Source organism: Psittacula echo (genome assembly GCF_963264785.1).
Source record: "Psittacula echo genome assembly, chromosome: 10".
Classification (NCBI taxonomy): Eukaryota; Metazoa; Chordata; class Aves; order Psittaciformes; family Psittacidae; genus Psittacula; species Psittacula echo.
The window spans coordinates 10,380,661-10,407,557 of record NC_137741.1 but is presented as its reverse complement, the minus strand read 5'-3'; the positions used below and the strand labels follow the sequence as shown (position 1 = coordinate 10,407,557).

General features: G+C 35.6%; 1 protein-coding gene across 4 annotated transcripts in view; it reads left to right on the top strand.

Moving 5' to 3' along the window:
• Positions 1–26,897, top strand: part of DMXL2 (Dmx like 2) — a gene marked incomplete at its 5' end in the record, with an annotated part of 55,992 nt that overhangs the window by 27,148 nt on the left and 1,947 nt on the right. The window contains 28 exons of one of the 4 annotated variants that reach the window (XM_080626263.1): positions 681–800; positions 1,250–1,477; positions 1,952–3,631; positions 3,915–4,025; positions 4,784–4,953; positions 6,240–6,337; positions 6,501–6,666; positions 7,620–7,884; positions 8,511–9,607; positions 10,686–10,877; positions 12,249–12,325; positions 12,991–13,121; positions 13,821–14,069; positions 15,667–15,848; positions 16,182–16,315; positions 17,167–17,252; positions 17,477–17,678; positions 18,717–18,834; positions 19,670–19,732; positions 20,111–20,197; positions 20,279–20,400; positions 21,159–21,297; positions 21,904–21,964; positions 22,053–22,180; positions 23,756–23,833; positions 24,445–24,536; positions 25,118–25,170; positions 26,069–26,286. In XM_080626263.1, the coding sequence (XP_080482389.1) occupies positions 681–800; positions 1,250–1,477; positions 1,952–3,631; positions 3,915–4,025; positions 4,784–4,953; positions 6,240–6,337; positions 6,501–6,666; positions 7,620–7,884; positions 8,511–9,607; positions 10,686–10,877; positions 12,249–12,325; positions 12,991–13,121; positions 13,821–14,069; positions 15,667–15,848; positions 16,182–16,315; positions 17,167–17,252; positions 17,477–17,678; positions 18,717–18,834; positions 19,670–19,732; positions 20,111–20,197; positions 20,279–20,400; positions 21,159–21,297; positions 21,904–21,964; positions 22,053–22,180; positions 23,756–23,833; positions 24,445–24,536; positions 25,118–25,170; positions 26,069–26,286 (6,347 nt within the window). Of the gene's footprint in view, positions 1–680; positions 801–1,249; positions 1,478–1,951; positions 3,632–3,914; positions 4,026–4,783; positions 4,954–6,239; positions 6,338–6,500; positions 6,667–7,619; positions 7,885–8,485; positions 9,608–10,685; positions 10,878–12,248; positions 12,326–12,990; positions 13,122–13,820; positions 14,070–15,666; positions 15,849–16,181; positions 16,316–17,166; positions 17,253–17,476; positions 17,679–18,716; positions 18,835–19,669; positions 19,733–20,110; positions 20,198–20,278; positions 20,401–21,158; positions 21,298–21,903; positions 21,965–22,052; positions 22,181–23,755; positions 23,834–24,444; positions 24,537–25,117; positions 25,171–26,068; positions 26,287–26,897 lie in introns of all 4 variants that reach the window. The other 3 variants (XM_080626266.1, XM_080626265.1, XM_080626264.1) reach the window with 3 other exon arrangements.

The window sequence follows — 26,897 nt, the reverse complement described above, 5'->3', positions numbered from 1 at the left end:
ATACAGAAATAGCCAGCATCTGTTAGTTTCCTTTTTATGAGAATCTGTAGAATTTACACAAATGGCTGCTTCATGTTGCTCCTATGAGTTGTAGTTTACATGGTAATGATAATAAACAAAGGCATTATAATTTGCTTAGAGTGAAACATTTTAACCTATATGACAAAGTCTGTTTTTCAAAACACTGTACGTTGTATATATAAATGTGTACAAAATAGAGCAGAAGTATATTTTCTGCATCAATATGTAGTTCCAGGTGATAAGATGAACATATTTGACTTCCAAGCTAATACAATAAAAAGTAACTTGGGGATTTGGTAGTAGACTTAAAATTTTAAAAGGAAGAAAGCAGGCAGGTAGAAGAGTCTTTACAATATAGCAAGGTAGTTCAAGCTGATCTGGAAGGCAAATATATCTAATTAATTAGATTTGCTACTAGTACTCAGGTTGTCTGTAAGTCAGTCTACTTTTGTAATTGTTCTGTAGCCATAAGCAAACAAATGTTACTAATGTTAAAAAAGTTATTAATCATACTGTTTGAATGTTTTGTTTCTAATCAAGCGATTTCATTCAAAGATGAAAACAAGTTTTTTAGTATAAATAATTTTTAGGCAGTCTTCTCTTATTGAAAATAATTTATGTTGAAGATAAAGTTCATGATAGTGATGTTCAAATTACAGGGTATCGTCCACCACCTTTCTCAGAGAAGTTCTACCTAGTAGTAATTGAAAAAGATAGTAATGGCTGCTCTGTTCTTCAGATGTGGCACCTTCATCTCAAATCTGTGCAAGCCTGTTTAGGTGAGTGACAGTAATTTTCTTAGAGACAGACATTTCTTTAACATTATTTTAAAATAAAACTTAGAGATTGGTGTTTCATTTCAAAACACATCGTCACCTTTACTGAGCAGAAGCCTCAAAGTCAGGAACGTTTAGAATTTTATCAATGCAATAATAGCAGTAAGATTCCTTACAAACACTGGTTGTATTCTACACCATTAGCAATGCAAAAATTTCTTGATAGGCACTGGATTCTTTATTTTTAATTCTTGGTATTTCAGAATGTTATGGGTATCCCAAAATGAATAGTCATAGTATGCAGTAAAAGTAAACACAGCCTGCACACATCATACAATTATTTTCTGTGTAACTTAAGCATGGCTAAAAATAGGTCTGATATTGTAGGATATTCGTGCCTTATCCTTACTTACGCAATTTTTTTAACACTGTTGTCAATTTTTTTAATATAGCAAAGCCAACTGAAGCTACTTCACCAGAGAATAAGCTTAGTGTACCTGTGCAAAAGAGTGTGGTTTCTTCTCCAAATGTATCACCTGGCATAAGTCCCATTCCACGATCTTCATCAATTGCTAATCTTCAGACTGCTAGTAAACTCATTCTGAGCTCCAGACTTGTGTATAGCCAACCTCTGGATCTTCCTGCTGGTGTAGAAGTAATAAGAGCAACTCCTTCAGCAGGTAAATGTAACATTTTTTTTTTCTATCTAGTTTGTCCACTAATTTACTTCCTAGTTTATAGGATTGATTGTATCTCCTCAGCCTATCGCATTCTCATTTACTGATACAGGGAACACCAGACTTAAAAGGCTCTCTCAAGTCATTGTGTCCATGTCATATTACCCTTCCATAAATATATCGAATCCCCACAGGAAAGCTGTTCCTGAAACTTGCTGCTCTAATGGTTGGAAACTTAACTTCTAGTGTTAATTTTTTAATGAACAGTTTATACCTGCTTTATATCATCTGCCAATATTAGCATGTTGGGTATATAATGCTTTTTTCACCTGATGTCCTTACGCCTTCTTCTGTATATCTGTCTTCGTGTCCCTCCTGTCCTTCCTCCTCCCCTCCCCTCCTTAGGTTTCACTTTATTCATAGAGGCATTAAACTTCATATTACTAAAAGTAAACATGTAATGTGTTCTAACTTCAGGTCACCTGAGTTCTTCATCAATATACCCAGTCTGCCTTGCACCTTATCTGATAGTAACATCCTGTTCAGACAACAGAGTGCGGTTCTGGAGATGTACTGTAGAGACAGACCTAAACAGCAAAAACGAAGAAAGGGAAACATATCATTGGAGGAAATGGCCTTTAATGAATGATGAAGGAGAAGACAACAGCAGTACAGTGAGCATTGTAGGAAGGCCAGTTGCTGTTAGCTGTTCTTACACAGGACGTCTTGCAGTAGCATACAAACAACCCATACAGCATAATGGTTTTATTTCCAAAGAATTTTCCATGCATGTTTGTATACTTGAATGTGAGTCTACAGGAGGATCAGAATGGGTTTTGGAGCAGACTATTCATCTGGATGATTTAGTTCAGGTTGGAAGTGTACTTGATTCAAGAGTCAGTGTAGATAGTAATTTGTTTGTTTACAGTAAATCAGATGCTTTTTTGAATAAAGACAAATACCTGGTGCCTAGTATCAAGCATTTGGTGCATTTGGACTGGGTATCAAAAGAAGATGGTTCACATATATTGACAGTTGGAGTTGGTGCCAACATCTACATGTATGGAAGACTTTCAGGCATTGTAACAGATCAAACTAGCAGCAAAGATGGAGTAGCTGTCATTACTTTACCACTAGGTGGTAGCATAAAACAAGGTATAAAGTCGAAGTGGGTGTTGCTTAGATCAATTGATTTGGTATCATCTGTAGATGGCACTCCTTCACTGCCTGTTTCTCTTTCCTGGGTGAGAGATGGTATACTGGTAGTGGGAATGGACTGTGAAATGCATGTTTATGCCCAGTGGAAACACACTATCAGGTTTGGTGATGGAGAAAGTGATGTTTTTACTACTGAAGACTCAGCAACACAAGATCCACTCAAAACAAGCCTGATAGCAAAGAAGTCCAGTGTAATTGATAGGGTAGGTATTGTGGATGATGTTTTTGGCGCTCCAACTGTAATACAAGATGGTGGCCTTTTTGAAGCTGCTCATGTTCTTTCACCTACTCTACCCCAGTATCATCCAACCCAGTTATTAGAACTTATGGATCTGGGTAAAGTTCGCCGAGCCAAAGCCATTCTATCGCATTTAGTTAAATGTATTGCAGGAGAAGTTGCAATTGTTAAAGACACAGAAGCTGGAGAAGGAGCTGGTCCTAAACGCCATCTTTCTCGCACCATTAGTGTAAGTGGTAGTACTGCAAAGGATACCATCACAGCTGGAAAAGACGGTACTCGAGACTACACAGAGATAGACTCAATTCCCCCATTGCCACTGTATGCGTTGCTTGCTGCAGATCAAGATGCCACTTTTGTTTCTGAAGAAACTTCTAAAATACCTCAGGGCTCTGAACATCATGATAAGAGAAAAACAGAAGATCAGTACTCAGATCTATTCCAAATTCCGTCTGTTACAACTGAAGACTTTATTGATTTTGAGCCTGAGAAGAGGGAGAGTAAATCCAAAGTTATTAATCTGTCACAGTATGGTCCGACTTACTTTGGCCGCGAACATGCTAGCGTTCTCTCAAGCCACCTGATGCACTCAAGTCTGCCAGGCCTCACTCGACTGGAGCAGATGTTCCTTGTAGCTTTGGCAGACACTGTGGCCACAACAAGCACTGAACTAGATGAGAACAGAGATAAGAATTACTCAGGTTAGTAACTGACATATTGAATTAACATTCTTGTTCTTCTCAGCAAAGGTAGACTTAATCCTTGGGTATTTGGGATAACGAAGCTAGTATCAGTTACTCAGATTAGATACAGCAAGAAAGAAGAACTTAAGTATAAATCTCTACTTATAATTCATACATAATAACTTGTAGTTCAGTTCTCAGCAAGTTCTGAAATGTACATCCCTCACTGCATGTGATAAGTTGTATATATATGCTCTTATAGTCATCCACGTGTTCAAAAATTAGCATTTATATTTCGCAGGAAGAGATACCTTAGATGAATGTGGCTTAAGATACCTGTTGGCTATGCGTTTGCACACCTGCCTCCTGACATCACTCCCACCTCTGTATCGAGTTCAGCTGCTTCACCAAGGTATTTCTTAGAGTGAAGTTTTGCTTTCATTTGATCTACTTGAGTTGATAGGGTCTAGTTATTTTTTTTTTATTTCTATTATTTATATTATCTGCATATTCATTTTAGATGCTGTCTATTTCATTAAGGCTCTTATTTTGCAAAGATTTAGTACAGGCTTCCTTGCATGTACTGTGAATAGCAAAAAGCCAGTAGAACAGAACAAAGATTCTGTCCCATTCAGTTTCAGACATGAATAAGTTTTCCAACCAGATAACAGACAAATTGTTTATATTGTTTCTGCTGGAGAATGAAGATACTGCTTTAGATAGGATGGCTTTATCTTACCTTAAATTATTTAACTATTCAATTGTTTTCATCACAGCAAGTTTTTTCCCTGCTCAGTCTGAGTACATGCTGTTGTGAAATACAGGAAATAAAAGCAGTTACTACCTAAGCAAAAGACAGAAAGGTTTCTGGCACAGAATAGGTCTGCCTCTGCAATAGTAGAATATTTTTTGTTCAGTCTTTCACCATATAACATACATATATGAATGGTGCACTGGGAAATGATGTAAGAAGCACTGAAGAGGAGACATCCCTAGCAAATAAAAATATATTTGAGCTGTTCCTTTAGCAGCTCTACTTCTTGTTGAGGCAAACAGTCTCACTCAGGTCTACCTAACTCTTGGGTTGGAGATCCCACTTTGATCTCTGACATACTTCATTTGCTTATTAACAAGGCTTAATCTTCTCAATTTTATTATGTTACTGTTTAGGCCTTTCTACTTGCCATTTTGCATGGGCTTTTCATTCTGAGGCTGAGGAGGAGTTGATCAGTATGATTCCGGCTATCCAGAAGGGAGACCCACAGTGGTCTGAATTAAGAGCTATGGGTATTGGTTGGTGGGTCAGGAATATCAACACACTCCGAAGGTGCATTGAGAAGGTACTTTTCACTGCTTACATGTTACAGTTAACATGCTGTTAGGTATGTCTTAACAGATACACACATGATTTGCATATAGTAGATTCCTTTGTACTCCAGCTCAGCCAGCAGATAGTATAGCTAGTTTTTTCTATGCCAACTGATGTTGGCACTCTTGGCTTACAAGTTTCATTATTCAGTAGTTAGATATAATACAATTTATCTAGGGTAAAACCATTTCTGAAGCACCTAATTTCCCTTCCCCCCGCCCCCCAATATTCTACAGTATGTTAAAGGTCATACTAACTACTCTAATAAGAATCTTATTTTCAGATAGAGTCAGTATTAAACAGGGAATTATGCTTTGAATTCAGTAGTGGGTTTTATTTAAGAAATATATATATAAATATTAGTAAAAACATACAAAGGGTCTTTTTGCCATTTTTGTATTTTTCATAATGGAGTACTATAGAACATAAAGGATCTGAATTGCAACTAAGGGCAGCTTTTACTCTTCTGAACAGTCATAAAATTACTATTCTATGGAAACATGCACCTATATTATGTAAAACCAAAGTCTCATTTACATGCAGTTTTCCTATGGGAGGTGTAATAATGGATAAAATGCAACATATTTTTGAGATACCTAAATTTTCCCATAGGTTCCAATGAGATTTAAATCCTTGCTTTAATAAGAATTTCAGCTTTTTTGTAACTTGAAGTTTGAGGGATTTGAATAATTAATAGATTTTGCTGTGAATTACAGCAAACAAATAATGCAATCTCTGAAACGTCTGTGGAACAGAAGTACTTACTAGTTTACTAAATTTCCATCATATGCTGTAAAAATACATTTTGAAAAATTACAGCATACTGGAATCCAGGAGTAAAACTTGATTATCCTGGTATTCCAAATTACATCTCCGAGTCCTGTACAAAAACCAGCGTTCATTAAGGGAATACTTGTATGAACTTAGATATATGTAAATAATGGAATGCAAGAGGAATTTCATGTGATAGTATGAGTTACTGTAACACTTTCTAAGAAAAGACTTATTTGCATAGTTGTAATATCCCACTGTGGTTGAAAGGGGTTATATCTGCAATAGTGCAGTTTTTCTGAGTCTGAAGAACGTTTATAGTGAAATTAGTTGTAACATATGATAAAACATTCTGACAGAAATTACTTTTGCTTTGCAGAAATAATACAGTCACCTATACCATCCTTCCTGAGAGAAAATATACGTTATTTAGCTAAAAGCAGCCTCTATATTTTCAGTAATAACAGTAAGTTTTGCTTACTGCAGGTTGCAAAAGCTTCATTTCAGAGGAACAATGATGCCTTAGATGCTGCACTTTTTTACCTTGCTATGAAGAAAAAGGCAGTAGTGTGGGGTTTGTTTAGGTAAGTTCTGTTAACTGTAAGTTTGATTAAATCTTAATTGAACCAGGAATGCAAAGTGGAACTCATCCAGATGAGAGTTTAAATATAAGTGATTAATTATTCAAGTGATTGTATGCTAAGATGATATAATAAGTAGCTGTATATGTCACATTTACTTATGCAGGTCCCAGAATGATGAGAAGATGACTGCCTTTTTCAGCCACAACTTCAGTGAAGATAGATGGCGCAAAGCTGCTTTAAAAAACGCTTTTGCTTTGTTGGGAAAACAACGCTTTGAACAATCAGCTGCATTTTTCCTGCTAGCAGGTTCACTGAAAGATGCTATAGAGGTATCCATTTTTGAGAAATTCAGTTTCTAATTTGATCCATGTAACTGCATCCTTGTGAGCTGTTCTCTGCTCGTGTTTTCCATAAATTGTGGCAGCACAAATGATATGGTGTGCCCACACGTGACCTCCTTGTGCTCTGCAGACATACCATTTACCTCCACACTACTGTAAAAAGCAGATTGAAAGCTTATTTGAAGGCCAGAATAATTTTTCAGATACATCAGTTCTCAGTGGAAGCACTCTTGGGAGGAAGTAATGATCCTTCTGGCGAAATTTGGTAACAACGGTTAAGTTGGAGCTCAGCCTCCAGCTAATCTGCATGACCTATCGTTGCAACATTAAGCAAAAAAAAAGAAGTCAAGAGTTCTCTTCTGAAGCAGCCCTAGGATTCCTTTTTAGTGGAGCTGTGATGTTGACTGCCACAAGGGAAGTGAGAGCTGTAAGCAGGATCATAACCCAAGCAGTACTTCAGAAGAGAATGGGAATTAGAGAACCTTTAGTTCTCCTGCCTACTTACATGTAGTTTGTCTTTACCTGAGAATGTAAAGAATTTTCCTGAGCAATGCAATTCTGCAGATGAGACAGTGTGAAGAATGTCTTACCAGTGATGTATTAACATTAAAGTTGGAAGTTATCTTTGTTCTACTAGGTAGAATAAACATCTTTACTTCTGCTGTATTAATCTTTGACATGCTGATGTACCGGTATTCATATGATAATTCCTGAAACCGAAGAAAGCACACCTCTTTCCAAACATGGAAGAAAATACATTACTTAGATATCACCATGGGTTAGACCCAGAGATATGTATGTACTTAAAGAACTGGTATGATGAAGAAAAAAAAAAAAAAAATCTATCTGATCTGTAAACACTTATTGCTATCCACTTAATTGTTATTTTAAAGAACTACCTTTCCCTTATAAAGCAACCTTTTCCCCACTTCTCGTCTTAGGTTTGCCTTGAGAAAATGGAAGACATCCAGTTGGCTATGGTTATTGCTCGTTTGTATGAATCAGAGTTTGAAACCTCCATCACATACACTTCCATTCTTTATGAAAAAATTTTGGGCTGCCAAAAGGATGGAACTGGGTTCAGCTGTACTAAATTGCATTCTGATCCATTTCTGAGAAGCATTGCATACTGGATAATGAAAGATTACACTAGAGCACTGGACACATTATTGGAGCAAACCCCTAGAGATGATGATGAAAACCCAGGTAAGGGAAAAACCTTAGTCTGATGGGACAAACTTATTAAGACAGAGAAGGAGGAATACTTCCTATGCAGTTCCTTTCCTAAGATGCCATTATGCATTAATTGCCTTATGTACTGGCCCATTCAATTTTTACTTAAGAAAAAAAAAATAAAAGATAAAACCAACACACACCAACCATCTTTTCTGCATTTCTTCCAAAGATTTGTCCAATGGACTTAAATTCTCATTCTTGCTTCTAGGAATTCGCAGTGTTCTAGCAGGATTTCCTGTCCTGTCTCTTTCGAGATTAATGTGAAGGGAAAGGTAGCTATATGGGTTTGTGTGGCATATTCCCTCACTTGGGGAAAACTACCTGACTGATTACCACAGCTTATTTTTAGGCTTAACTGAGTAAAATATAACAGTGAGGTAAATGAGGGAATTTTGTATCTCCCTACTCATCCAGATCATACCTTTAATCTTTTTGTGGGGAATAAGTAATTCTTCATTTTGTTTTGGCAACTAGATCAAAAAGTGTCTTGGTTTTTGTGTTTTGACAAGTCTCTGTAATGCAGGAAATAGTGCAAAACAGAATAACACCATTTTAAAGCCATTTTCAATAGCTGTCGTATCTGTTTAATTCCTTAGTTATCGTCAAGTCATGCAATCCTGTGGTGTTCAGTTTTTACAATTATCTTCGAACACATCCTTTGCTCATCCGAAGATACTTCAGTTCACCAGAAGGGACTTTGGCCACCTTAGGTCTAAAAACTGAGAAAAGCTTTGTTGATAAAATTAATCTTATAGAAAGAAAATTATTCTTCACTACTGCAAATGCACATTTTAAAGTGGGCTGCCCTGTACTAGCTCTTGAAGTCCTTTCCAAAATTCCAAAAGTAAGAAAAAAGTCTACCGTAGATGCAGAAAAAGAGTCACCTAGTACTCCAACACAGGCTGGTGTTTCAGATTCCAAAGCCCTAAGGGATGGTGCTGGAAGTGGTGATACAGATTGGTCAAAGCCAATTTCAACTTCCTTTGCATTGGAAAATACTGTTGAGTCTTCAGCACAATTTGACTGGAGTCAGCCAGCAGTAAAATTTGATGATGAGCCCCTTACTCTTGACTGGGGTGAAGACAAAAATGAGTCAGATGAAGAGGACAAGGATGTTGGTATAATGATGAAAAACTCAAAATCTGATTTGAAGAGTGGAGAAGATGATGAGAGAACCTCAGATACCAACATCCCACAAACACCAGATGGGAAGATTTGTGATGCAGGAGATACTGAGGTTGATGTTATTGCTGAACAACTGAAGTTCAGAGCCTGTTTGAAGATCCTAATGACTGAACTGAGGACTTTGGCTACAGGTTATGAAGTAGATGGAGGAAAGCTTAGATTTCAGCTGTACAACTGGCTTGAAAAAGAGATTGCTGCTATGCATGAAATATGCAACCATGATACAGAGGGCAAAGACTATTGTAAAATGTATACCAAAGTAAATGGGGATCTGCTTGATCACGATGATATGGATAAGCCAGACATTGGTTCGTATGAACGGCACCAGATAGAAAGACGTAGGTTACAAGCAAAACGGGAACATGCTGAAAGACGAAAGTGGTGGCTGCAGAAGAACCAAGCTCTTCTAAGAGTTTTTCTAAGTTATTGTAGTCTTCATGGGGCACAAGGTGGTGGTTTAGCATCTGTAAGAATGGAGCTGAAGTTCTTGCTGCAAGAGTCACAGCAGGTAAAACATTCAACCAATTTCTGTTCACAAGTATGAATAGTTCTGGACTGTCAGTTTTGTCAAATGCTGAAGTTTGTGCCTAAATAGATGTTTCTCACGTTCTGCAAGCCTAATGTTCATGGTCATTTTAATGTTCTTGGAGACAGAGCTTCATATTTAAGTGTGTTGCTTTACACATCATCCTGATTATTTGGTCCTTAAGAATCTGTTATGTGACACTGAAGAATAGGTTACCTATAATTATGGCATATTAATGCTGTTGTTTATATTATAGCTGCATCATTATATAGGTTTTCCAATGAAATTCTAATTTGGATCACACTAAATTAAATTCACAGTTACTAAAATATTACAAAACCTGATTCCCTGCACCTCTGCAAGTCATTCAGGGGAGCTACAAGGAAAAGGATATTAGCTGCAAGACTCAACAGATCATATTAAGACAGGGTAGTGCTCCCTGTTACTATGGCATTCTCTACATTCACAGAAAAAGAGATATTTTCCAGCAAATGTTAATGGCTAACCTAAGCTACAGTAGATAATCTGATACCAGGCAGTATCAGATTATCTGCTCAAGTCCTGGATTTCTCACATTTCATAGGAGCAGTAGATGACTGTTTTGGTGGTACTAAGCTTAGCGTGTACTTTGAAGGATAAAATAAAAAATTCTGTTTGTTTCCACTTGAGAAACTCAGATTAGTGCAAATTTGATTTTGTTATTAAACTCAGACTGGTGAGTATTATGTCAATTTATTCTACTGCAAGTGCATTTTTAGTTAATGTTTCTTATTAGACAATCCCAATACTTCCAAATGAACAACATAAAAATACCCTTCCTGCACTGAATTAAAAGGTGTTCCAGCAAATATGGCTATCAGATCTGATCCATGTTGTTATAGTAAATAAGATATTTTTGACATCAGTCACAGTAAAATCTTGTCTGTACTGGGTAGACAGCAGTGGAAGAGGATAAATAACCCCAGAAAAACATTTAAGATGTAAAATTATCTTCCTTTTTTTTTGAGGTTTTTTTTTTTCCTCAGCAGTATCATTAAATACAATCTTTTGTTTTAAACAGGAAACTACTGTAAAACAGCTTCAGTCTCCTCTTCCACTACCCACAACACTACCGTTGCTTTCTGCGAGCATAGCATCCACAAAAACAGTGATAGCTAATCCTGTTCTATATTTAAACAACCACATCCATGATATTCTTCACACTATTGTGCAGATGAAATCACCACCACATCCTCATATTGAAGATGTCAAGGTAATGAAAAGCTTTCAGGAAATGCTAAATGATTTTTTTATAAAATGGGGAGTGAGCACATGAAAAAGAAAATGTGGTGTTTGAGTTAAATTTTCAACTTACCCTTTCACAATACTGACCTTCTCCCTTAAGTCTGATGGACTGAAAATGTTAGTTAACCACTTGCTTTCTGACACACCTTTTTTGAATCCAGTTAGTTCATCTGAGTTCTGGCCATTCTCAGGAAACTATTCTAAATGCAAATGTTCACTAAAACACTGAATTCTATTCAGAGTCAGTATATTTGGGGGTTAGGGGTGTCAAAGAGCCTGAGAGTGACACAGTAAATTAGTAAGAAGCTGCATCATTATTTTGTACATTTAAATCAGTATTCCTATTCATTAATTTGAATTTCTATTGATGAGATGAAAGTAGGGAAAAATCAGGAAATTAAATGAGCTGTCCCACTTCAAGGTAGTAAAGTTTCTAAAACTGTAACCCAAGCTCATTTAAATCTCATTTTCTCTTGTATTTGTTGACTCTTTTTCCATCCTGCATTGTACTACAGCAAGCATCTTTCTTACTCTAGAAACTCCTACTTCACATGCATTTTCTTTTAATAGAGAATTCAGAAAGAAAAGCTGACACCTCCTAACTGCAAAACAACCATTTAAATAATTCATAGCTTTAGTCTAAGGTTTAACATTTGATTAAACAGAAAGATGGTAGGAAAAGATAGAAATTAACACATGGTGAGTTTAAAAAAGTTTACATTTTTAACAATTTGACGGTACCATTTTCTACACACTGGATTTCACCGGACTTTCCAAAAAATCCTTGAATTTCTTCTGTTTAAGAACTGGAGAAATTCTGTTGCATTGTGTGGCAATAACAGAGTATTTTTCTTGTTATTCCTGGAGACTTCTGGAAATTTGTAAGCAGAGAACTGAGGTAAAAAAAAAAATAGATAAAACAATCATACAATGGTTACACAAACTTTTGTATTTTATGCATTTTGAGCAACTACTACTATACTGAACTGTGTTGTTAAATAATATGGCTTCCAGGAACCATCCCATCAAATTCATTATCATAATAGGACATACTTAATAACTCCTTCCATATACTCATTCAATGCAGCAGTTCTGTGTTAGAATCACATTAATTAACTTGACATATTAGAAGGGTTTGACTGCAATCAGATGAGCTTGAACAAGCAGTTGTGATTTTTCAAAATACTGTATTGTAAACTTAAAGGAACATTCAACTTCTGTTTCCTGCACTTGGTTTAAAACTAGGACGTTCCTGTATACACAGATTTCCAGTGCTGTTTAGAAAGAATTGAGGTTTACTCACCTTTAATATATAACTAATTGGCTCATTTTATTTCAGGTGTACACGCTTCATTCTTTAGCAGCTTCACTTTCTGCATCCATTTATCAAGCATTATGTGACAGCCACAGCTACAGGTAAAAGTGGAAGTTTTCTTACACTCCTATATTTGGAGTATACTTTGTGTATCTGAAACAGAAATCCTTCATGGACATGTTGAAAAAAGGGATTAAATATCTGTGTATGGGTATAGATACTTACACAGTTAACACATTTCTAGCTTTGATATGCCAGATCAGTTTTACACAGATTAAATAACACCAATCATTTGGATTTTTTCTGATAAATAGTAGGAAAATATGGTGTCACTCTCACTTGGGAAGCTTCTGAAAAATAACTGAATGCTGGCTTTCCATGGCACATTCATTGCTGTTTTGTGGTGCAGAGAAAACACTTGAAACCTAACTGAAGTCATGTTTCGGGCAGTTTATATTCCAAACTGGAACAGAATGCTATAAATATTCAGAACAAATATATCACTGAAGTTTTTGAAAAAGCCTTTTTCATACCTGGAGCCATGCACAAAACATATTAAAATTGATGATGCCACATGGCAACATTTCAAGTTTTAATAAACAATGTATTTTGTATACTGTGAAATTCTAAAACTCTTGACTTAGTCCTATAGAATTTTAGATGTTGCATCTTCTGATTAAAATGAGAAGAATGTATATATACTATAATTTATTACAAAAACATTCTAAAATTCTTTCTCATCAGAAAAAAATTAATTTGTATTTAGCCTTCAAGCAGATACAAATCAGTTTACAGGGATGGTTTATCAAGGACTGCTTCTGAGTGATCGACGCAGACTGAGGACAGAAAGCATTGAAGAGCATGCAACTCCAAACTCATCTCCTGCTCAGTGGCCGGGTGAGACAAAAATTAGGTTACTTTTGGCACCACTGGATCAGGTCCACATTTCAAAATAATTTCACTCCCCTATAATATGATGGATGGTCAGTGATGTATAAGTATTTCTGATTTAGTTTTCAAAGTAATAATGGCCTTTAACTTTTTCACCTACCAAAACAAACAAAAATAAGCTTTCTACATGGCAAACACCTGCCTTGAAGGAGAGACCACGATCTTTAAGATAAACTCAGAAAGCTGATAATTTGTCATCCTAAAATGTTTTCTACCAGTCTGCCTCACCTCCAACAAAGCTAATTCTGTTAGCTGTTTCCACAGTACTATCTTACATCTATGCTTTACATGGTATAGCTATCAAAACAACTACTCCCAATATATGAGCATAAATTCAGTTTTTTGAGGTCAACTGTGGAAACAGTGCAGGAATTTCATAGGCAAACTGGATTGCCCGTATTTACAGAGAGGTACAACAACACAGAAGTCCCAGACCCAAGAAGGCTTTTTCTAATTTTGATGTTTATGATTTTAAGAAAAGTATCAATAGTACATTTAAGGAAAGTATCATTAGTACAATTCACCTGAATAAAAATATTTGTGGCTATTAACATATATTTATCATAAAATGCAGAGGTGAAACATTTTTTTCCATTTGTACTTTTACTCATTTAACAGAGAACTTTTCCTCTTTTCTCTTTCCAGGCGTGAGTTCACTTATAAATCTCTTAAGTTCAGCTCAGGATGAAGATCAACCAAAGTTAAACGTCCTACTTTGTGAAGCTGTTGTAGCTGTCTACCTGAGTCTCCTTATACATGCCCTTGCAACTAATTCATGTAACGAATTATTTCGACTAGCGGCTCATCCTTTGAACAATCGAATGTGGGCTGCTGTTTTTGGTGGAGGAGTGAAGCTTCTTGTAAAACCTCGAAGGCAGTCAGAAAATATTCCAGGTACCTTGATCTCTGAAGGTCACGCTAATGATTTGCATTTTATTCCTTTTAGTAACCTAGTAGGACAGACTTCTTTCCTTTCAAAGACAAAAACCAAGCAAGCAGAATTTAAATATTTACTGGCAAGAAAACTGTTACATAAATTGAAAAGCAGAAAAAAATCAGTCTTGCAGTTGTCCTTTGTAATGGCACCCAGCACATTTTGAATTTGTCATGAAAACTGTGCAGTTATTATATTGCTAATATTACTATGAGATGCTTACTTATAACACTTTTCAGGCCTTTCAGTCACCATTTTTTTAGTGAAAAAACAGTATAAGTCAGTGTTAATATCTATGGTTTTCTGTATGTGAGAGATGAGTTTTACTGTTTAACAACTGCAGTAACTTGGAAGCAGTATTTCTGGAACCAGTTTCCATTGCAAGATACGGTTTCACCTTGCACAGGACCACAGAGAAGACATACCAGCTTCATCTGTTGAAAAACAGTTCATGCATATGTAAGCTCCACTAAACCCAGGAAATCTTGCAAAGATGGATGAGCATGTCTTAATATACTGCACAACAAAAAGCAATAATGAAGATTGAATTCAGGCTATGGAGACAAAAGCAAATGCAGCCATTTGTCATAGACTTCACACTGCAACAATACAGAAAACCATGTCACACAGACCTTCAAAATAGTGATAGGCTTGAAACTTAGGCAAAAAATAATGTTCCATATCTGAAATATAAAACCAAACAATAATAAGGCAATGCACCATTGTAAGTATGCACAATAGATACTTGGCATCCATGCAATAACTTAAACTTATTTAGAGTAGTTATTCTCAAAAGATGTTAATATGAATAACTTATATAAAGCCATGTGTTCATGTGAGATGTATTCTGTTTTCCTTTAACCTACAAGCTGCTACAGCTTCTGATGTTTCAGAGGACAGTAATGAAGGTTTGTAAAAACTTGCAGTGTAGATGAATGTTAGTAGTGGCTTTCTAAAAAGAAAAATAATTTTAAAATATTTAGCTCCTTTTTAATAAAGTAAGTGTGATTTTCAGTGTTGCCTGGTCAATAACACTTTGAAAACCAAATTCCACATTAATATTTTGATAACTCTTCAGGCATTTTAAATCATCACTTTAAATAGACTTCAGTTGTCAAAAAGCCTGTCTCTCTATTCAAATTTTCTTTGCCATGAATTCCTCAGCTTACCTTTTGAATAACTACTGCTACTTGTGCAGTTTACAGTTTAGTGAAATTTTATACATTTATTTCTCAACAAAATTTCTTAAATTCTTTAATTTTTTTAAAACTTTTTCAGCTAAAAGTTTTTTATTTAGAAGCTGCATCTCCTGAGAACTCAATCGAGATAATAAAATTTATTTCTCATGATATATCTAATGTATAAATGCCACAGTTATTGAATTCATTGTAAACAAACTTTTTCTATAATTACACTTACTTTATTTAGGCTGGCTTTGACTTCTGAAATGGTAGAAATCAGTACCTATAACAGTGGTTTTAGTTGCTTTGATTAGAAAATACAGCCACTTCTAAAGATGCAGTAGTAACATCAGCTTTTCAAATTACCTGAATTTAGCACCACCTCTTCCATCAGAAGAAATGGATAAACATCGCCGTCGGTTTAATATGAGAATGCTGGTGCCTGGAAGACCAGTAAAAGATAGCACTGTACCACCACCTGTACCTGCAGAAAGACCCTTTTACAAAGAAAAGTTTATCCCTCCAGAACTCAGCATGTGGGACTACTTTATGGCAAAGGTAATTAAAAATAGAAAAATTAAGTTTATAAAAGCTTATTTCTTCTTATTAAGTTTTAAAGTATAAATATAACATGAAAATTTTGAGTGCTTTTCATAGTCTGCCACAGAATATTATCCTTGTAATAAAAGAGCCTGCAAGTCTATTCACTCAACTTTCAAAACATATCTCTGGCCAATAAGAGATATTAACACTTTTCCCCTTGCCACCTGTGTTTTAGGGAAACTTACTTATCAGTTAAGTAGTATCTATGACAGTGATAACTGAAGTAAGAATTGAATATTGAGAGATCAGAAAATAGCTTTTATAGCAGACTTTTATTTTGTGTTGCAGCCATTTCTTCCTCTGTCAGACAGTGGTGTTATATATGACTCCGATGAAAGCTTTCACAGTGATGAGGAGGAAGAGGAGGATGCTTTCCTCTCTGATACACAGATCCAGGAACACAAAGATGCCAATTCTTACAGGTTAGCAGAAATCACCACTATTTCAGAACAGTTACAAGCTTACCTTTGCTTCCAAATTAAAGAAAATACAGGTCCTCTGCACCACCCAGTTTAAGTCAGATAATTCTAGTACTGTCGGTAGACCTCTCTCTGGCAGTGGTATTACACAAGTGACAATTTCTCATCACAGTAACAGTTCTGAATTTACTTGCCTAAAAAAACAGGATTAGGAAGTCAAAAAAAATCTTCATTTTTAAGACACAAAGACCCAATTCAAACATGCTTTTTAGCTTTTGAATGAGAGGCAGACTGAATAGAACACTTAAAAGATTAAATATTGCAAGATAAAATGAAATAAAATGTATCACTTCATCATTATAAAAATGGAGAAAAATTATGTTTCTTTTATGTGTTCTTCAAGTCTCTTATTAGTCATTACAGCTATACCTAATAGGATTTGCATCTTTAATATCTGTGAGACTCTTTCTGTGTGAAAGCTTCTACCATGAATTCTAAACTCAGGTAACATCTTGTATTCATCATGATTTCATGGAGAAATTCAGGAGGCATTTCAGGAAGCTTGTTCTTAATTCTCAGTCATACAGATGCTTGCACGTGCAAACTCTTTTATCTGGGGGAAAGAGTACAATAACCTAGGATTTGTGAAAGAGAGAAGGGGACACTGCTTGTTACAGTGAGGTGCCCTCAGAGACACATCTAACAATTACATGGTTGTATTTCTCTGCGCCTGGTAAACCTCAGTGAACAGCTATATTGTTCTTCTAATGTGGGTATTTGGTAGAAGGAGAAAAATGTTCTGCACGTAAAACTGTTAATGTTTTAATGCAACCAAATCTATTCTTTTTATACAGCTGGGCTCTTCTGCATCTGACAATGGTAAAATTAGTTCTGCACAATATTAAGAACTTCTTTCCCATTGCTGGTCTGGAAATCGCTGGTATGCTAAATTCTGCTTTACAATCTTAGTTTTCTCTATAAGTGGCATTCTGTCAGACTTTGCTTTTTACTTTCATTTTAAAATTTATATAACACATTATTTTTTACAACTGCAAGTACATTTTCTTTTTTTTATGGTTGTATTATTCTGGGGATTTTTATACATACTGTAACTTCATTGATATTTTTTATTTTCTCTAAGCCTTTATTAATATTTCTGTTTAGATCTGCCTGTAACATCACCATTGGGCATTGCTGTAATAAAAAATTTGGAACACTGGGAACAGATTCTTCAAGAGAGAATGGACCAGTTTGAAGGCCCACCACCAAACTACATCAATACTTATCCTAGTGACATTGTCGTAGGCGCAGGACCAGCTATTCTCCGCAATAAAGCAATGATTGAACCAGAAAACACACCATTCAAGTAAGCATTTTTTTCCAGCAAAACCATATTCTTTGATCATACAAATACTAAGGAGTATTTCCATCTAAACAGCTAAATAAAGGTTCTAGCCAATGCTTTACAGAAACCACTTTCCCATGGTTCCTTGACCCTTCTTATAGAGCTGTCTCCTGCAGCAGCCTGTAGTTACTCTGCTGCACCTTTCGCAACTGCAGCAAGAAAAGAAAATAAGAAGAGTAGAACTTGGAGGACAAGGGCAATGGCTGCTATGGGAAGATGCTATTCAGCCTCTTTCACTATTCCTCCAGTAGCAGCTGTTTCCCACCTCACCTTAGCAGCAGCAGAAGATAGTTACATAGTACATGCGAGATGTCAGGAGGAAGAGAGAAAGCAAGTTATAGTATAATGCTTGTAATGCCAGTCCTCCTGTGTTTAGGTCAATGTCATGCTTGCAGGTATCCCTAAAGGCAGATACTGACCTGTGTTTTCAACTCAAACATAGCTTGCTTTTATCAGTATACTAAAATGCAATTTTAGGTTTGCTCACTATAAATGACTTTGGATTCTTATGGTTGATACTGCTGTAGGATTTTACTTTAAAAATTCTTACAAACATACACAGCTTCTTTAGAAGTGTTCGTCCTCAAACATGAGGCAGTGAATTTTATTGGTTCATGAGCTAAATATTTGTGAATTCTTTTGAATACTGAAAGAAATACATAAGGAAATTCTATAGGGCCAGCATAATTCCAACATAAAAGCAGTTTTAGTAGAGTGCAAATACAGGCATAAATGCAAGTCAGCTAATTAAAGTGTAGCGCTTGGAAGTTAGTAACAGTGTGGATTTAAAAAAAATGCATGAAAAAAGTATCTCAATATTTGCTTAAAGCAAATTAGATCTTAAACTTTGGTTGATTTTTTTTTTTCTTCAGAATTTCATCTAAAGGCATTGAGTCTTTTTTTAGATTTTTTTTGCTTTCTGTCCAGCTATAGTTATATTGAAGCTTTATCTTCCCACTGCCCTCCCTTTTTTTTCCCCCCTTCTTTTGTTCTATCCAGATCAAAGGATTATTCAGCACTTCCAGCAAAAAGGCTCTGGCATTTTCTTGTGAAGCAAGAAATTCTTCAGGAGACTTTCATAAGATACATATTCACCAAGAAAAGAAAACAAAGTGAGGTAAACAAAGGATGTAACTTTTTTCTTAGGAAAAAAAAAAAAAAACACAACAAAAAACCAACCAAACAAAATCTCCTTCAGTTATAACTGTTCCTCAGTCTCCTCAGTATTTCTTTTAATTTTTCTTTCCATTTTTGTTGGTATTTCAATTTCCTTTCACTTAGTATTCTATGGAATTTTTTTTAAAATCAACATGACTGTCATGTTGTTTATTGAAATATCAACTAAACCAGATAATTTAGACAAGGCATATCTCACCTTACATGTTTTTGAATACTGTCCTCATAAAGAAACAGAACATTAACAATAAGTAATAAGTAAATAAATTTGAGTATTCATATATTTTTGTGTGTGTCATACTGAAAAAGAAATTTAAATGAGCTATTGCTTTGCCTATATGTATATATGCATGAGTAATATATACATATAAAATTAATATTATATAGTAATATATAATACAGGTCTTTACAAATTGTACCAGTTACAACTGTAATGAGTTCTAACTGAAAATTTAAACCAACACATAACTACCATGGGAATAAGTATACTACTTAGTATCTTTAAGAATTCCTGTAAGTATGGAGTTTGTGTGTGTATTACTCCTCCATTTATTTACTACATCATACATTTTATGTTCATCTAGGAGGCATTACATTTTAACTGAGCTTGTTTAGATTCCTGTCTTAGTTTCTGTGCCTTTTATAAAAAGTTAAAAATACATTTGTCATCATTTACTGACAGAGTGGCCTTTAAAATCTAGTTTGGAATGTTTCATTCTTTTTTTATATTTGTTTGTGCATGTGTTTTGTGTTTGTGACTGTGTGATGTTATGTAGTCTGTAGAAGATCGTGTGGAGCAGGTCAAACAAAACTGCGTAGCAGAAGATCACAAAAACAAGGTAGTATCCCTTCTCCCAAACCTCTAGCACATTCTTAAAAGTTCTGTGGAACTGGCTTTTCTTTCTCTAATGTGACTAACAGAAGCTCTATGTTCTTTGTAGTCTGTGTGACAGGCTTTTAATCCATGAATTAACTTTGGATGTCCTGATAATTGGGATGAGTGAACACCCTGTAAATAGCTTTGTGTTTCTTACACTCAAATAAAACTTTTGACTTCTAGAACACTAAAGAGTATAAGTCTGAAGTCTAGCTTCCTAAACAATGCTGAGGCCACTGAACTTTTCTTGCATGAATATTGTTTAGATTTTTGCAGTCTGAATGTACCACTACAAAATGGATTTTCATGCTAATTGCAATATCTTACACATGTTTTGTAGGTTGAAGCAGATCTTGGCTACCCTGGAGGAAAAGCAAAAATCATTCACAAAGAGTCAGATATGATAATGGCATTTGCAGTTAATAAGGTAAGCCCTCAAATGCTACAATAAGTGTAATAAAAATATCTTAATTGTAGTTAGTATAAACTTTCTTTTTGTGCTGCATAGGCAAACAGCAGTGAAATTGTTTTGGCATCTACACATGATGTTCAAGAACTTGATATTTCAGCTCTACTGGCTGCTCAGTCATTTATATGGATTGGGGAAGAATACGACAGAGAGTCTAAAAGGTAGGATTCCTTCTTTGTGCTTATATTAAGCGTAGTGGTTCACTGCAAGGATGCATATATAATACCTGTGTAAGCACAGGTGAGTCATAAAAAAAAAAGTAGATTAATCTTCTTCACTAGGATTCAGATTGCTTTATAAAGGAGTGAGGAAAGGCAAAAGAATAATTACTGTCTTTGTTTTACAGATGGAGAAACTAAGATTTTGAGGGGTTTGAGTATTTTTGGCATGTCTGCACTTCTTACACAGAAGTAAAGTCCTATGGTGCATGAGCTAATAAAGGAAGTGCTACCTTAAAAACACTGCAGTTGCATCATTGCAGTGTTGAGGCTAGTTGTAGTGGCTAATGCTAGTTGTATCATGCAATGGCCTGAATTACTGCCTCCTCCATTACCGTGCTGAGAAGTATAAATATATCAGCTGCACAAAGCACTCATCTTTACCATGCTCCATTTAACAGAATAGGTCTACATAAAGACATACACATCAGCAATATTCCAACAATATTGTTCTCAAAAGAGCTTATATTCGTAACATCTATCTACCACAGTTAGGACCATCTATTGAAGTTAAAACACAGATAGTTTTGGAACACGTGGAAAGCATTTGTACTATGTAAGTGCAGTAATTAATCAGTTTATAGTCTCATTATAATCACTTGTCTACCCACTTCCATTAAGCACTTGACAATGAGGTAACCAAACAGTACTAGTAGAAAAGAAACACTTGTTTAAAGCATAGCACTGCTGTTCTTTTACAGTTCTGATGATATTGACTTTCGTGGTTCTACCACAACACTAGCTCAATCTTCTGCATCATCTTTTGGAGCGACTCAGATACAGCCTTCTTCATCTATGCCATGGTTAGGCAGTGGTCAAACTAGCACTGGAGCTGGTGTGGTGAGTACTTCTGTTGCATGCAGCTCAAGACTTAACTTTTTTTAGCGTATTATTTGGTAGAGACCCCTAGTGTGCGCAAGTCATCATACTGTTAATTCAGTGTTGACAGAAAGGGCCTACAATGACTAAGACCTGGCCAAAAAAAGGCCAAACTAAGCATTTATCTTGTTTATTGTGGCATAGAATTATTGTGACATAGAAAATAATGGAGCAGTCGAGTTTTTTCTTATGGAAACTTTGAGGTAAGACCTTTAGTTTCTGGAGACAAACAAACAGCAAAGGCCAACTGAAACGAGAACAAGCCCAAACTTTAAATTCTTGCATGGCGACTAATATCAAAAGCATACACATCAGCACGTGCTAATTTTCTTTGTATAATAGAAGATAACATTAATACTATTTGAACTCTCATGTCTAAAAATGTTCTGTCATGAACAGGCTTTAATTACTATACCGCCACTAAACATAATTAGATGCAAATAAATTTAGCTTAACAGGCTTTTTTTAACTGGGGAAACTCACCATGTAGTAGTATAAACAAAATTGAAGAGTATGATTGTGTCTTTTTCTCAAAATAATATTAATTTTTATTTGTTTTATATGAAGCTTATTAAAAGAAATCTGAATAACGTCAAGAGAATGGCTTCACATCCAGTCCATCAGTATTGTAAGTGAATCATATTTACTAGTAAAGATTAGATAATTTTCTATAAAATACTGTGGTATTAGTGAATGAACATCTATCTTAATCTTAGATCTTACAGGAGCACAAGATGGTAGTGTTCGAATGTTTGAGTGGACAAGGCCACAGCAACTGGTATGCTTCCAGCAGGCTGGGAATGCCAGGGTTACAAGAATGTATTTCAATTCCCAGGGCAATAAAGTAAGAACAATGTTTAGAATTTTTCTCTTTTTCCCACTTTTTTTTTTTGATTGTTTATTTTTATCCTTAAGAAACATTTGGTTGTGCAGTAGCCTCAAAAGCAGTTTTAACTGGTGATGCACCAAACTGTTAAGATGTCCTAAAGCGATATCACAAACAGTGTCATACTATTCATTTTGTCTGCATATGGAAGCTTTGTAATAAATGCTGGCCCTTATTCTCCTTTCTTTTGTGCCAGCTTTACATTGCTACCCCATATCCCATTTGCTCCATTTTCAGACTTTCTGTTCTGCCTGTTCTGAGATCTGTATTCCTATGTGGTGACCTTTTTCAATTAAACATTAAAAAAAATACAATAATAATACTGAGCTTACATATTTTATAGAAGCAAACTTGTATCAATCTAGGCATGGGTCTTCAAGAGTGCTTCACACTTTGCATTCTGGCCAAGACCAAGTTTTGACAATACATTACCTAGGAGATACACATAATACAGTGTGTTAGTTTGAAGAATATAAATATACTCCAGTACAGGGTATAGCAGAAGGAAAGTGCACCATATGCTTTGGCCAGAAATGACTCCAGGGTATATGAGATGCAGAAAGCAGAGTGGCCAAAGAAAGAAACTGGGAGGAATATCCACCTCTTCAGTTTTTCATGTTGCCCATTCTGTTATTTTAGCAGGTCTTATCTCCATTTTTACTGTCTAACTGTTTAACCTCGTTATAGTTAAAAGCCATAAAAAGTGTATTAAAGGACTTTGGGCATGACTGCAAGATAGCTATAAAGCAGTGAAGGTCAACATTTAGAAATAGCTGGAAACATAAAGTATCTCCCAGCATACTTATTTTCAGGTAGCATAAAATCTCATTTAAACTTTTTTCAAAAATATTAGTGATTTGATTATATTTTGAGTCATTGCAATCTTAACATCACATGGGAATCAATTTTAAGCAAGAAATTGAGATGTACTAGTTGTTCCCAGTGTTTCACATTGGGGTTGCTCAGGCAGGACTCATGAAACCTAACTAAAAAGAGAATGTGAAAAATACTTCTAAATATTTCTAAAAACACTTTAAGAATACTTGCAGGTATAGAATATACTGTATAGCATATACAGTATTACTTGCTATGCATTTTGGTTAATAAATGTAACTCAGTCATTTTACCATTCATGATATGGTAGAGTCCTTCCATAACTGTTATCATGGTTTAATGGCTCGCTGTCATGAATCTTACTTCAATAAGCATTTTCAAGTAGAGTTATAGAGGAATCATGCCTGTGTAAACTTTAGCATTTAACATTGGGATTTGAAAGATAAGCTTCCACACTTAAAAAGCCTCAGTTTCCAGAAAAGAGTTAGGTACGTAGGAGAGCATCAATCATCAAATAATCATAAAACAATTCACACTGAACTCACTTGGCTTCTAAACTGCTTTTTTGTACTTGATAATCGTTATTTAATATAGTTTGGTGGTTCAGGTGGGTTTTTTCCTCATCAGCTGTTTACTCTCAGGAAGTAAAAATCCAGTAACCAGTACATTGTGCTAACAAATCCAGTTTATTCCTTTCAGTGCGGTGTTGCTGATGGTGAAGGATTTCTAAGTATTTGGCAAGTAAACCAAACCACCTCAAATCCTAAACCCTATCTGGTAAGTACACAGAATTTTTTAATTCTTTTAGTTTTCTTTTTATAGAGAAAAGTTACATCTTTGAGACTTCAGACAGGCCAAGAGTGTAAGGTTTCACTGAGATGTTTTGATTTTGCTGCTTTTTAATTAGCATATTTTAGCAAAACAACTGTAGCGTCTCAGTGATAAGTCTTTGGAAAACTAATTCTACAGTAACCATAAGCTGCAATGTAATTACAAATACTACTTCAGCGCTACTCTTGATTAAATTAAAAATCAGAGCTGACAGTAACAACCCAAGCCTTAGTAAAAATAAACCCTTCAATTCTTTTCACTGCTGCTTAACAATACGTGAAGACCAGACCATGCTTACCTGGAAAATCAGGCTATGGTGATACGCTATATTGTGGGTTTGTTACAGTTTACTTATTTAGTATCTTTTGATTTTATACTGGATTTTTAATCCATCGGTCTGTTCTCTAAGGCTTAAAACCGTGTTGCACATCAATTTCTAAATTTTGTCTAAAAGACTGCTTGTCTTATGCTATCAATGACATCAGACTGATAGTAACTTTTGATGCAGAACTGAACTGGTAAGATTGCATCTTTTTTGTTTGTTTTGTTTTTAATAGAGTTGGCAGTGCCACAGTAAAACCACAAGTGACTTTGCATTTATAACCTCCTCAAGTCTAGTTGCTACATCGGGACAGTCCAGTGATAACAGGTGTGTTTAAAGAAACATTGAGGATTTTCACCAAATTTACCTACTCAGCTCATTAACTTGCTAGCTCTTGTGCATTAATGTGTGGCTGACATCTTATCTTAAGGCTCAGTGTTCTACCCTTTGTTATATTTCAACTTATAGATCATTTCTTTGAACATATTCCTTCAGTTGCTGGTTTCCCAAATTTAGTTTTTGTGAGGAGGGATTAACAGCCAGTTCTTTCAAGGTGTATTCCAAATGTAGGTAGTCTGACATGATGCTGTTGCTAGGGGGGAAGAGTGTTCAGCAACAACAAGGTAATTCTTTTTCTCTGAAAAGAACAACTTGTATAATTTCTTAGTACAATTTAGTATTACACATCTTAAAAGACAGGAAGTATAGGTCCGCTAAGAAGCATGAAAGAGCATAGAAAGAATTAAAGCTCTTAACTCTTTGTTTATGCTCTCTGATGACTGCAGAGTAAAGGACTCCTTATTCAGTTCTGCCTTCTAGGCTTTGACATAAAATGTAAATGCTTTCTGAGTCATGTCACCCTAGGAATCACGTAGCAACAAGCCATAATGACTTTTTCCCCCCCCCAGAAATGTGTGCCTCTGGGACAGTTTGGCTTCATCTGGTAACAATCTTATACATGGTAAGTAATGCAGTGAAAATTAAACCTCCACTACTTACTGACTAAGGAAATAATGCATGCATATGTATTTGGGCTGAGGGGAAAAATTTGCACTGGGGAATTGGTCTAAACATATATTGTACACTAATGCATGCACCAGAACTTCTACTGCTTAGTCTCTAGCATCATGTCCATCAGTTCTATATAACAAAGTATGAAGAAAGAAGGCTATTCACAAAGCTGGTTTTTTAAGGAAAAGACAACTGTAGGTAACAGTAGAAGCAAATTCTTCTTTCTCCTGTCCTTGTCTTTCAGCACTTGGATTGGAGTCTTAAAAAACATTTGTGCCTATTTGACCAAGTTCAGTAATTACATCTTTATGTAATGAACCAAAGCGAAATCCTATCATGTTGCGCTATGAAAGAAAAATAAATCCAAATATAATATCCTGTGCTTTTGAAAGAGCAAGTACAACCATCAACATCTGCAAATAACTTCATTACTTGAATAAGCAATAGGTGCATTCTGAGATTCATATTGTAAAAGCAGGAGATTGCACAGTTCAGCCTCACTTTAAAGAGATATCTTAGTTCAGCTATATATATATATTTTTTTTTTTCAAATTGGGGATTTAGTTGAACTTAATATACAGAATTTTGTATTTTCTCATTTGTTCTAAATCCAGATATGTGCCTGTATTATGAAATGAATTAGACTGCATATTGTATTTTCTTGTGCATTAGATCTGCATAGCTGTTAGGAGAGTAACAAGCTGTCAGCTGATACATTACCTGTGTGAAGCAATGTATCTGTCAAGTTAGAAAATACTCAGATAACACTTTATAGAAGAAATGCATTTTAAGATCAAAAGCTACTTACAGTTTCAAATCTATTAATTTCTGACATCCTCCTTCTTCAGCCTTCACTTGTCACGATCACGGTGCCACAGTACTTCAGTATGCACCTAAACATCAACTGCTAATTTCTGGAGGTAGGAAGGGATACATCTGCATCTTTGACATCAGACAGAGGCAAATACTTTACACCTTCCATGCACACGAGTCAGCTGTGAAGGCCCTTGCCCTGGACCCTTCTGAAGACTATTTTGTCACAGGCTCAGCAGAAGGCAACATGAAGGTAAGGTATTGGATGAGCCGAGTTGCATATAGTATTTAGCTGAAGTAGTATATTGACACACGTTGATGGGCATGCTGCAAATAGTCAGATGAATGCAGTAACAAAACAAACCCCCAAAACCCAAACCCACATTTGACACACCAGGATAACATAAACTTAAATGTACTAATACCTTTCTAAAGCAAGTAGGTTTTGCTCTCCACTTAAACAGTCTTTTTGAAGTTGTGTAACTGATATTTAAGTGGATAAATCAAAGTGCCTGACTCTGAAACCTTAGCTTTATTTTTCTCAGTTAAAAATGATCTGGTTTTGCCTTTGGCTACTTCTCCCTGCAATACAGGGGGCATTCAGTAACTTCAACAATGCGTGGAGTTTCTGTAACACCAAGTTCTGTTCAATCTTGGTGCTTGAGCCCGACACAGCTATTAGGCTGTCACTGCAGTAAGAAACAAAAACCAATAAAACAGAAAACCAGTCCCTGTTTTAAACACAATATTTCCTGAGTACTAAAGGAAGAAAATACAAGAACATGGTAAAGAGAAGGAGAATACAGTTTCTCTCCTTTTAGCTGGACTGCATACTGTTTAGTAGGCTCTTTCTGTGCCTCTGTG